General features: G+C 47.9%; 1 protein-coding gene across 2 annotated transcripts in view; it reads right to left on the bottom strand.

Annotated features, from left to right (window-relative positions):
• ACLY (ATP citrate lyase) overlaps positions 1 to 8288 on the bottom strand; it is an 18855-nt gene extending 10567 nt beyond the window's left edge. For both annotated transcript variants that reach the window (XM_009994148.1, XM_009994149.1), the window contains exons 1-11: positions 8114 to 8288; positions 7054 to 7176; positions 5657 to 5719; positions 4809 to 4999; positions 3801 to 3880; positions 3182 to 3312; positions 1627 to 1745; positions 1015 to 1151; positions 572 to 633; positions 289 to 406; positions 7 to 133 (exon numbers count right to left, since the gene is read on the bottom strand). In XM_009994148.1, the coding sequence (XP_009992450.1) occupies positions 7 to 133; positions 289 to 406; positions 572 to 633; positions 1015 to 1151; positions 1627 to 1745; positions 3182 to 3312; positions 3801 to 3880; positions 4809 to 4999; positions 5657 to 5719; positions 7054 to 7176; positions 8114 to 8272 (1310 nt within the window). In that variant the 5' untranslated portion in view covers positions 8273 to 8288. The remainder of the gene's footprint in view (positions 1 to 6; positions 134 to 288; positions 407 to 571; positions 634 to 1014; positions 1152 to 1626; positions 1746 to 3181; positions 3313 to 3800; positions 3881 to 4808; positions 5000 to 5656; positions 5720 to 7053; positions 7177 to 8113) is intronic.
• Positions 8289 to 11633: the final 3345 nt, after the last annotated feature.

Genomic DNA, 11633 nt, shown 5'->3' with positions numbered 1-11633 from the left:
AGCAGGAAGTTGGCGGTGTGGGCGGCGGCCGGGGGCTGGTTGGGGATGGGCCGGTGGCCCAGGGCCATGCCCACGATGGCAGTCATGTGGGTCTCCGTGCCAAAGACATGGATGGGGATCCCCGTGGTCTTCCCTGCATGTGCACACAACAATGGTCAGCCTTGGCTGGGGAAGAGAAGGAGCAAGAGGAGCTTCTGCCAACGCAAAGCATTTAACCTCGAGAAGGCTCAGCAGAAGCAGGGGAGGAAGAAAATGAGATTGAGTCTTAAAGAGCTGGTTGGTCCTTACCAACTTCTCCCATGACACGTAATCCTTCCTGGTAGTTGGGGCCTCCTCTTCTCACAAAGATCCTCACCTCATGCTCCTTCAGAGGGCCCTGGTAATCCTTGATCGCTCTCACAATGCCCTAAAAGAAACACAGGACAGGTGAGCTGGGCAGCTTGGTGTTCACACCCTGTCCCATCATCTGGAGGAACTCCTGGAGAAGATGCACTGTCAGCTCAGTACACCACTGTACAGGGGAGGACAGGTGGCTGTGGGTGTTTGCTGCTGCTCCTGGACAGTCACTCACTTTGAAGGTGGCTGCGACGTTGGTGAAGTTGGCGATGCTGCCTCCAATGATCAGGATTTTACCTGAGAGAAGAAACGGGCATAAATAAAACTGTTTTGAGAACACTCTGTACTGCAAGGTGATGAAGCAGCACAGCCCATGCTGCAGCTCACACTAGCCAGCAGTTTGCACTAAGCTGTGTTAGCAGAGCCTGGATGATAAAACCTTTCTATCAAGCAGAAATGTATTTCTGATAATCTCTGGAGCCACATTTGCTCTTTGCCACATGAAAAACCACAAGTTCTGTCTCTGACAGAAATCCATCATCACTTCACTCAGAATGCAGCTGTACACGAAAAGCTCTGCCAGGGAGGTCTAAGCAGTGTAACAGACCAGATTTGTCCAGTTCTTTCCCCACAAGCAGCTTCACAGCTGAGCAGCCTGGAAATCACAGACTCCCTTACCCTCAGGGTGCTTCTCTCGGGTCATGAGGGACAGGATGGTCTTGGCATAGTCGTAGGTCTGTTGCTCACTTGGGGCTCCTGAGTACTCCCCATAGTTAGCCAGCTCATTCACACCCCCCAGGTCACAAATGGTGTCACTGTAAAAAAAGTTATTTAAGAGATCAGTTATAATTCTAAACACTCTAAAGGACCTAAAGCATTCCAGCTTCCTGGTCAAGTGGGAATTGCAAGAGACATCACACTGCCTGCTGAAAACAAAGCTGCCCTCCTCTTGGTGCCAGTCAGGATGAATCTTGTTTTACTTCCTAGATATGATGGGAACTCTGTGACTACCACAGCAACGGTGCCACCATGAACAGCTTTCAGCCAGATTGCTTCTTTCCAAGTCAAAAAACCCCACGTATCTCAACCTCCCAGAATTATCATCTCTGGGGGACACTAAGTTCCACAGTTTGCTAAGAAACCTGTGCAGCATCTTCATGCTGAATCAGTCCCACCAGTCATGGTGTGGAAAAGACTGATTTAGCAGAGTCTCCTTCCAGAGGCTGCATCAGTTATTTTCTTCCAGCACTGTTAATTCACCCCCCCCTCTGGAAACCTTGTTCCTGTTACCTGTAAACCACAGAGGCTCCACCACCAGCCACCATGGTCCAGATCCTGCCTTTGGGGTTGAGAATAGTGAGCTTCAAGCTGGCTCCACTCTTTGCATCCAGGTCAGCAATGTAGGCTTCCTGCAGAGACATCAGCACACAACTTAAACCCCTCCTGCACATTCCTTTTCCAAACCAGAGGCTCCATAGTGCTGGGCCCTCCTGGACAGGCAGAGCTTCCAAACTCCCCTCAGCCACAACAGAGGGCAGAGCAGAACTACAAACACCATTTTTTTAAGGGATAGAGCTTCATCTCTGAGGGGCCAGGACAGACCTCTGGGAGGTGTTCTCCAGGGCAGAACACTGAACCTGAAAGGGTTACACACACCTTGTGCCACTCTCTCTGTAACAAATTCAAAGGGGACCAGCCTGAGCACATGCTCAAGTTTTGATTCCTGCTTGGAAACAAAATCAGGCCCTCTCAAGAGCAGGTTGTCTTTATAAGGCCTGCTGGCTTGTCTCTTGTTTGTCCCAGGTGAAGTCAGAAGTGATTGCTATAGATAAATTTGATATTACTTCATTTGTGGAGTGCAGACCCAGAAGCAGGTTTTTCCAGTTTGCACATGAAAAACTTTGGGAAAGCAGCTGAGTGTTGGTTGTTTCCCTCAGCTGAAACTGCACTGGTCCTTTCCTGCACTGCTCAGCCAGCCCTGGGAATCTCTCAGGTTTTATAGTTCCAGATAAAACAGTCACAGAACCAAATCTGAACTGAAAAGTCTTGTTCTGACCTTGCCTGCAGACTGAGACCAGAGGAAATTTAAAGATCAACACACCCATGGCTCCACTCTCTCTGCTGTGCCTCAGCCAACAACAATCACCACGAGAGCTGCAATTTGGCTCAACGTGGTGTTCCTGCATCACACTGTGCTTGCCTGTTGAGAAACACTTCATTGGCAGTTCATTAAGATTCACAGCAAAGACCCTGCCATAATAACCTTCCCAGTGACTTGCAGAGGGATGAATCAGAGACAAAAATTGAACTAATCCTTTTAAGAGCAAACTGAGTTAAGTGTTGACATCCAGCAAGTGACATGGAGAGAAACAGCTAAATGGATTTCCTGGCCACGTTACAAAAAACTTCCCCAACTGAAGCATAATTATTAAAACGAAAAAGTTAGGACAGAAACCCTTTTTGAGCCAGCAGGACAGTCACCTGAAATAAGTAACTGAGCAATTAAGGGGAGAGCTCTACTGCAACAGCTTTTGAGGCTGCTGGGAGGCTCCATATGAAGTGGTATTAATGCATCCAGCAGAACAAACCCAGGAAAGTCTGAGAGGGAAGAGGCATTTCTAACTTTGAAAAAGAAAGTTTGCCTGCAGGCCTCCTCTTTGTCATCACTTTTCAGGAAAACATGTGCACTACCATCCTAACTTTCACTTCTGTTTGAAAGGTGACAATTATTTTCCCTGGATTCACACTCACACGCAGATTTTGCACAGAACTGCTGCTCTGCTCTCAGAACCTGCAGCTGAACCATGGGGGGAGCATCAGCTGGGCCAGAGTGGTTGTTACTTGCCTCTGGGTAGGCCTCCCTGCCAAAGGGAGGGGGGAACTCCACATCCCCCCACTTCACTTTGCAGATGTAGTCAGCAGTTGCATCGATCTTGGCAGCCAAATCGAGGATGTAGACACCATCCTGAGTCACCACTGCGTTTGCAAAAGACAGTAAACAACAAACCAGCCAGAATTTACTGTTTGTACAAAGATGTGCTGCAGATTCACTCATAAAATTTGACACCACACAGAGAATGTTACCAAAGCCAGGTCACCCTTGTCCCCTTCCTCCCCACTGGTTACTCAGTTTATTTACCCAGGCCTTGGGAACAGGCTGGTGGTCATGGCCAGGCCCTGGCTCAGGTGCTGTTTTGTTCTGATGCAACAGAGCAATTTTTATGTGCTAAAATCCTGGCTTAACACCTCTTTCAATGGAATTTTTCATTTCCACCAGGAAATGAGGTAACAGAGAGCACTGCAAGGAGCCCTTGCATTCAGCTAATAGCTCCAGAACACATCCCAGCCACTTCTGCACTCTAACAGCACCTGGTGTTCTTGTGAACAACACCAACCAGCCAAGGAGAAAGTACACAGTTCAGTACTTTAGAACAGAAAGTCCCACTCCCCACAATATCTGTTACCTAATGGATTGATCTCAAGGTATGTGAAATATAAATCTTCATAAAGGTTGAACAGGCCACAGATGAAGCTAGCCAAGACACTATAAAAAAATGTAACACAAATTAATTAAAGCAGTGAAATATAAAGCACAGCCTGCTCTGCTCCATTTGTATTAATGGCAATCTGCACAGCTACTCTGTCTCAATTTCTTTCATTCTCATTCATCTTTTCTGGAAGAAGCCTGGGTGATGACTCAAGGAAAAGAAGACCTTGATGACTCATCTTAATTACACTCCACCAAACTCTGCTGAGAACAGAGTTGCTCACAACTGTCATATAGATATTCAGTCTGTTTAATGTCCCTGAGAGACAAAAAAGCAGCACAGTCTGTCAGTGTCAGATATGCATGTTTGTCAGAACTAGGGTTCATTAGCTGGGATGGAGAAGAAACTGCAGTAAATTACATTAGTGACAGGCCTTTCCAGCCTGCACAATCCTTCAGAGATTACGTTATGTTTGGAAAAACCATTACTCATATTCAGATAACTAGCTACAGGCATCTAATTAAAGGAGATAGAGAAGAAGCTTTGAGATCTACAGATGAGCTTGCAGTGTGCATAGGAATAGCAAGAGAATGCCTTCTTGCATTCTAGGGTAGAGTAAGGGAGAGTGCATTTCTGAACTGGCAGTCAGATTCATATCTTATCAGCATTCCTACTAAATAAACTTTTATGCTGGCACAAAAGATCAAAATTAATTGTATCTCCAACATCCCAGAGGTCAGGACTTCAGCTGGACTGAGAAGTGCTCCTGTCAAGTGAAGGCTCAAAGCTCTAGGAACATTTACTTTGAGTTTTACAGGAGTCTCAAAAGGCCAAGGAACTTGGATTTAGGATGCATGGCATGTTCTTGAGAGCAGCAGGAAGGGCAAGAGGACAAGCTTCAGGGTGAGACAGAACAGAGCAACACTGCACTGAAACAAAGGATTGGAACTTCTGGCCCTACCCAAATTGTGCAGCTGTACTTACTCCTTTTTATTTGCTGGTGCATGCTGCAGGAGATGTTTCTTTACATCTGATTCATTCAGCTTTTCATCCACTGCCACAAGCAACTTCTGAGCTTTGGCATCAACATCTCCCACGTCCACACCCCCCTCGTGGTGGAAGAGCACATAGTCTCCCTCACGGGCAGCATAGATGCACACATAGAACTCTTCCTCCTGCACAGAGCCAGGCACAAACATCAGCAAGTCACACCCAGAGAAGACCCTGAAGAAGAGGCTCTTGTGTCAATGGTGGGGAAGGGGAAGCTGAGCCCATCACTGACCCTCCCCAGGAGAAGCAGAACTGGAGCTGCACAGACACCCCCAGGGTTGTATAGGCTGTGCTGGCACGGGAGGGAGAACAGCAGGGCCCAGAGTGCTCCATCCTAGTGAAACGTGCCAGGGACAACACTGCTCTGGTCTCACACACCTGTAGCACAAACCAAGCACCTCTTGGTTCACCTCTTGAAAGCACCTCTGCCTTAGGTAACTGCCCCTTCCTGCAAACCCTGCAGAGGATGAACGTTCCACCAGCATAAACAGATCTCTCACATCAACAGTTTGCTATTCACATGTGGGAGCACCAGACTCAGAGCAGTGAGCTGCCTGTTCCCAACCAACCAGGTCCCTCTCAGGTGATCTGTAGCCCCGAGAAACCCACATGGTTATTGACACTCTTGGCAGGACTGACACTGCACTTGCAGGCAGCTCTGACCACGGTCAGCTCGACAACAAACTCCAGAACTCCTGCTTTCTCCACTATATCAACCCAAATAAATCACATACAAGTCAGAACAGACTAAAAAGCACTATTTTTTTACTTGGCATACTAACCTGTTTGTGAGGGACAAAGGGTTCAATCAGAAAATTCTTTAGGATTCCCTTAGCATTAGCAATCTGTAGGCAGAAAACAAAGAAATGCCAATAAATGCTTGTCCAATATCCATGTTCATGACAAACAAGGCAAGTGTTGAGAATGACTCAACACAGCTCTGAAGAGAACTCCTCCCAGGCACCTCCTGGTTCCTGGGGAACCATCCTCCTCCCTCTCCAGCACAGCATCCAGCACTGTCACTGCCAGACATGCTGCTGTGCTGCTCCAGGGGGTGTGAACATCAAAGGTAACAGGGGCTGGTCCCTTCCCGTTCCTGACAGCACAGGCAGCTGTCCAAGAACGAGACCAGGATGGCTCTTCACCTCCTTCCCTGAGACAGCACATTTCAGAGCACTGCTCAGGGCAGTGTGAAATGCAATAGCTGAAGCTGCTGCTTGGAACTTAGGAAAAACCAGAAGTGAAGGGACTCCTGAGCCAGACAGGGAGCAGCAGGAGCAGGGTCCTCTGCTCAGCACTTGCCCTGGAAGTGGTTTCTGTGGGCACAGAGGAGCAAGATCACCCTCAGCCTCTTCCTACAGGGACAGACAGAAAAGGTCCTGCCTGGGCACTTTCCTGCTGTCCAAACCATGTCACCTGGCTCAAGGGACACTCGTGCACAGGCCATGGGAGATGCCCCTACATTCCCTTAGATGTGACTGATGGGTTGTGCCAAAGAAGCCATTTCAACATCCAGGGTTTCCTGCTGGGCAGGCACGGGGGAGGCAGCTGCTGCTGTTTCACAATGGCCTCCAGGTGAGCACAGCTCAGAGGTGGAACCAGCAGCAGATCAATAACAGCAGGGCCAAGGCATCAGTTTCCTTGAGGTGGCAGAACTATAACAGCTCCTGAAACCCAGCAGCCCGGATGGCAGGTGCTTCATTAGCATTGCAGTATTGTTCCCAGGAGAATCAATATTACAAGCCAGCACAGAGTTAAAATGAGGACTTGAAGTAACACTCGGTCATCAGCCAAAATGCACTGGCTGGCTATAATAAAAGGACAATTTTATGACAGCTTTTATATTTGCCTTCTTAAATCTGCCTTGGGTATTAAAGTGAAGCAGCTGTGCCAGCCAGACAGCACTTGAGCTACCAACTGCTGGTTGCCAAGTGGAAGGGATCTCCAAAATGGAACAAATTCCCACCACAGAGCAGAGCTGGACAGTAACAGGGAGCACAGCCTAGTGCTCCCCACCAAGCTGTGTCGTGTACCAGCACTCATTCCCCAGCAGGAAGGTCACACGTGAGACAGTTTCTCACTTGCTTTGGCATCAGCCTAACGTGCATTTTAAGCCCCCATGCACAGAGGCAGAAAAGACACAGCCAGTCTGACATCTGGTTGCTGAGGTGGCACTCACCGTGGTTTCTTGGCCCAGACGCTGTTTGAGCCAAACCTTCACCTGCTCCAGGGTCAGGTTAATTCCAACCAGTCCAAGCTTCCCACGTCGCTTGATCAGCTGATCTGGCTTCACCACCAAACGCTGCAACGTTGTGCATGAGGGATGAAAAGAGAAGCATTAGGGAGGAATTTTGGTCGAGCGACTCTCCACAGATAATCAGACAAAAACTTGAATTCTGCATGGAAATATCCTTGCAGAATTTCTTTCATCTCATGGTAAATCCACCTCCGGGATGCCATTCTCCTGCACAGGTGGGCCCTGCAGCCCTTCCTAGCACAGAACTCTGCCCTAAAGGACAGAGAACATCCCTGCTCCCTTCTGGCTTCCTGCAGGTCTTTTTAGAAGCACTGCTGATACCTTCCAGCAATTCACTCATGCATTTGGGTATGGAACATTTAATTACCCAGTGTAGGGCTTCTATCAGCCAGTCAGTAAAAGGACTGAGAAACAGTAATGTTCTACCAACCAATGATTTAATATAATTAACCACTGGAAAGAAGCCAGCTTGGACAACTGATTAAAAGAGCTCTGGATGTTTTCTCTACAGAAAGCACAGGGCTATGAAACACAGGGATATATATAAGGTAAAAGCAAAGAAGTTGTTCTCCCTGCCATTTTGCTTGGGCACAGGGAACGTGGGCAGCCGCCAAAGGGAGCACAACGACTGGTCCTGGGCAGGGCACTGCCTGATGTCAGAGACTCAGCAGACTCTTGCTTTGTCTGAATCAGCCTCGTTTACCTTCTGTGCAGTTATTAGAAGTCCCTTGTTTACAGATACCTCTGCTCATGTATTTTATGGTCCTCAAAGGGATTTTATCACCAGCCCTCCCAGAAGGCAACCTGGCAGCCTCAAAGCTGTTTCCTCATCAGTGTTGCAAGTGCATGTTGCAGAGCAGCAGCAGCAGGGACCGGTCCTTCAGGAAAGCTCCCGAGTTCAGTGCTGCTCCCAACCTGCCCCAGCACGACGAGCCTGCCCAGGGGGGCAGGGGCTCAGCAGGGTGGCACAACCCCCCCATACCTCACTCAGCAGCCAGGGGTGATCCTGGGTGAGCCGGGCCCAGTCAGTGTCCGGGGTGACCCGAGCATACTTGAAGCGGTTCTGGATGGCAGAGGATGTGCAGATATACTTGTAGAGGAACTCCTTCCCCGTCTGCTCAGAGATGGCTTTGGCTGACATGGCTACCTAGTCTGAATTGAGGAAAAATAGCAGTCATCAGGAATCAAGCCCAGTTCTCCCAGAAAACTCCCCATCACCAAAATGGATGCAAAGCCAAAACAAATAGAGCAGGGGCTGCAGCTCCTCGTTATAAACAAGACTACAGATCCCACCTGGCAAGCAAGGACTATTCTGTGTTGCTCAAAACCTCTACTGCATTTCACTGCCCTGGTCCAGCCTTGCCTGCAGGGGAAGCTCTAATTCTTGCAGCCTGTTGCAAACCTGCCAGCTTGAAGTAGCTTCCCCTGGCCAGGGGACAGGTCAGTAAAGGACACTTGTGTCAAACTCCACAGCACCTCAGGTTTGCTGTTGTGGGATTTATGGAATAACCACCATTTCATCTAGTTCAGTACCAGGGAGTGACAAGGCACCAGGAGAGGAAAAACCTCCCTCCCACTTGTCTTCTCATGGCATGCCACATTTCCAGTCTGCTCTGGACTGCAAACTATCAATCTCCCACACCTTTGTCTGAAGGGAAAAGAAAATGTTGCCAGTGTTATCAAAATGAGAACACATTTACACCATTGCTTTATTTTTTTTGTTTCAGAATCTCTATGTCTTGGAAGAAGCTTCACACTCTAAAGAATAAGGTAATCAGTTTGGGTTTGTTTTTTTAATTATTATTTTTATTAATAAAAATTCCCACTGTCAGGCCTTCCTGGAATAGCTCTCTTGTCTTTTAAGGAGTGTACTCTAAATTGACAGAAGTAAATTATTTCTGATCTCAAGGCTATAACTTTTCTTCCTGATATGCAACAACAAAGTCATAGATGTCAAAGACACATTTATTTTTAGCTACAGTAAACACTTAAATGAACACTTCATCCCAGTGAACCTGTCAGCATATGCCAATCAGAACTGAGACCTGTGAACAGCCAGACGCCAACAAGTGGTTTGGGTTTTTCTGCAGGGTCAGACTGAGGGAGCTGGAGCAGTGGCTGCATTCCCAGAGCCTGGGGGTCGTGTCCAGCCCCCCAGGAAACAGAAGAGCACACAGGGGGGTTTCTGGGAGAGCTGCAAAGCAGAAGCACCAGCACAGGAGAGGTCAGATTCTGCCTCAGTATCTGGACAGTGAAGTATCCAAATGGCTCCAACTGCCTGTGCCATCACCACTTCAGCCCCAGAAGAAAACAGTTTTAAAACTCCAGTTACTCCTTGTGCTGCCTTCTGGGTAACAGCCACTAGTGATCACCTGCTATTCATCCCATAAGCAAGCACAGAAAGGTCAGGGAATAATTTGCCATCATTAAAGACTTTTTGCCCTAGAGCAAGAAGAGAGGCTTCACAGATCCCCTCAAAACACACAAAATAGTATTCTGCAGAAAACAGCAGGAGACAGGCTGCTTTCTCTCTAGGCCTCTAGAGTGACACAGCTTGGACTAAGAGCTGTCACTGGAAGTCCTTAACTGGGCTTCCCACCTTTCCAAGCACAATGCAAGTGTTAACATAGGAAAGGAGCTACAGGAAGGGCAGAAGATGTTAAACAACCAGCACTCCTGCTTCCCAGGCTGGAGCTGCTGTGTTGGTTCATGGGCTGTCCAAGAGGCATTCCCAAAAACACGTACTCAGAGATGCTGTGGGAACTGAGTTGTCTCAGAAAAACATTGAGAGCCACCAAGTTACATCAAGTCCTGGCGCAACGAGCAGCAGCTTCAGGAGCAACTTCCACTGGGTGCTCCTAATGACAAAGGATGGAGACACTGAGACAGAGGAGCCATCTCAAGGCCACGATTTAAACACGACTACTGGGGAACAAAGAGCAGCAGTGTGTACTGGAGGAGGAAGCAGAGTCAGGGAAGGGGAAATACTGAATGCCAGTGGATTGTAAGAGGGAAGGGCTTGCAGCACAGGTTCTCAGGCAGGCTGCAAGCTAAGCATGGACACTGAGGGTGGAGAAACATTGATCTCCTCTTGGTGTTAAACCACCATAGCTTTGTAGAACAGGGATTTTGACTGGAATGAAAGGGAGGTAAAGGCAAAGGGTCTAACAGCCTCAAGGGAAGCAGACACAGGGCAAGGGAGTTGACCTGCCTGTTGAATGGGCTGCAGACTCAGCTTTTGTGCTCATGGAACAACTGGTTACTGGTTGTGCAAAATCCTATTGCCCACTGCAATCCTCTGCCCTGCAAACGCCACAGAACTGCAGGACTACAAACTGTGGTGTCACTTGCACCTAAGACAAAGATTAGCAGGGCTGCTTTGCCTGCTTATCCTTTATTAGCAAGGAAGCTGCAAGAGACAGAACAACTCAACAACCAGAAAACAACCAGAGTTTCCTGCATCTAAGAATCTCTGGGTTTGCAGAGCTAGCCTGCATCTGTCCTCTGCTCGTTGTGGCTCAGTTTCATGGTCTCATTCCAAGACAGTTTCTTTCCAAGGCCCTGTCGGTGCACCAGACAAGCACTGTCAAAAGGAACATGCCAGCTTCTCTCACCAAAAGCTGGTCACTCAGCCGTGAGCCAGAGGAAGACTTCCCAAAGCCACAGAAGTGGCTGCACGTTGGGCTGGCAGAGCTGTCAGAAAACCCAGCCGTGTTCCACACGCATGCACAGACACACTCCAATCCCACAAACTGCACTCTGCTCCCTTGTCTTCACAGCTGCACACACAGTAAGTCATCTGTACTTTAGTGCTGGAAATTTTCCACTACAACTATAGCTTTAAAGCAGTGCTACTTCTGAGAGCAAATCCTGCTCCCAGGTTACCTGTAGCCATTTATTTTCCCTGATAGGAAGTTAGAACATCTTTGCTTTTCAAACCCTTAGAAATCCATCAACAGCCAACTCTACAATACGCTAAAAGCCAGTCCCAGAGTGACAAACGTGTCACACTTCACTGCAGCAGAAGCAGATGGATAAAAGAAAATGGCAAACATATTTCTTAACCTAAAAAAAACAACACCCTACAAAACACACACCTGAGGAGTTTTCATTTCTTCAGGGTGACACAGAGGCCTTGAACAATATTGCAGAAATTAAACCAATCAAGCTGATGCTTATTATGCCAATGACCAAGATGCAATCATAGGAAACTGGACCCAGGGCATCCCTCAGGTCTTACCAAAAACAGTTCTGTAAAAAAGTCACTGGGAATACAGTGATATGGGATTGCTTAAACCCAAAGGACACAAAATGCAGGGTATTCCCACAAGGCACAGCTCTGAAGTTGCTCATCTCTCCAAAGCTTTACTGACCTTCGCCAAGTCACTACACTCTGCTGCTTCCCTCACTTTCTCTCCCAGTTTTATCACCTCATTTTTGTAATAACACTGCTGGGGGAATGAGAGAAAACCTAGAGAATTATTACAATGGCAGTAGATGAA

Source organism: Chaetura pelagica, unplaced genomic scaffold (genome assembly GCF_000747805.2).
Source record: "Chaetura pelagica isolate M959 unplaced genomic scaffold, ChaPel_1.0 scaffold963, whole genome shotgun sequence".
In the NCBI taxonomy this organism is placed as follows: Eukaryota; Metazoa; Chordata; class Aves; order Apodiformes; family Apodidae; genus Chaetura; species Chaetura pelagica.
This window is presented reverse-complemented; position numbering and strand designations above follow the sequence as displayed.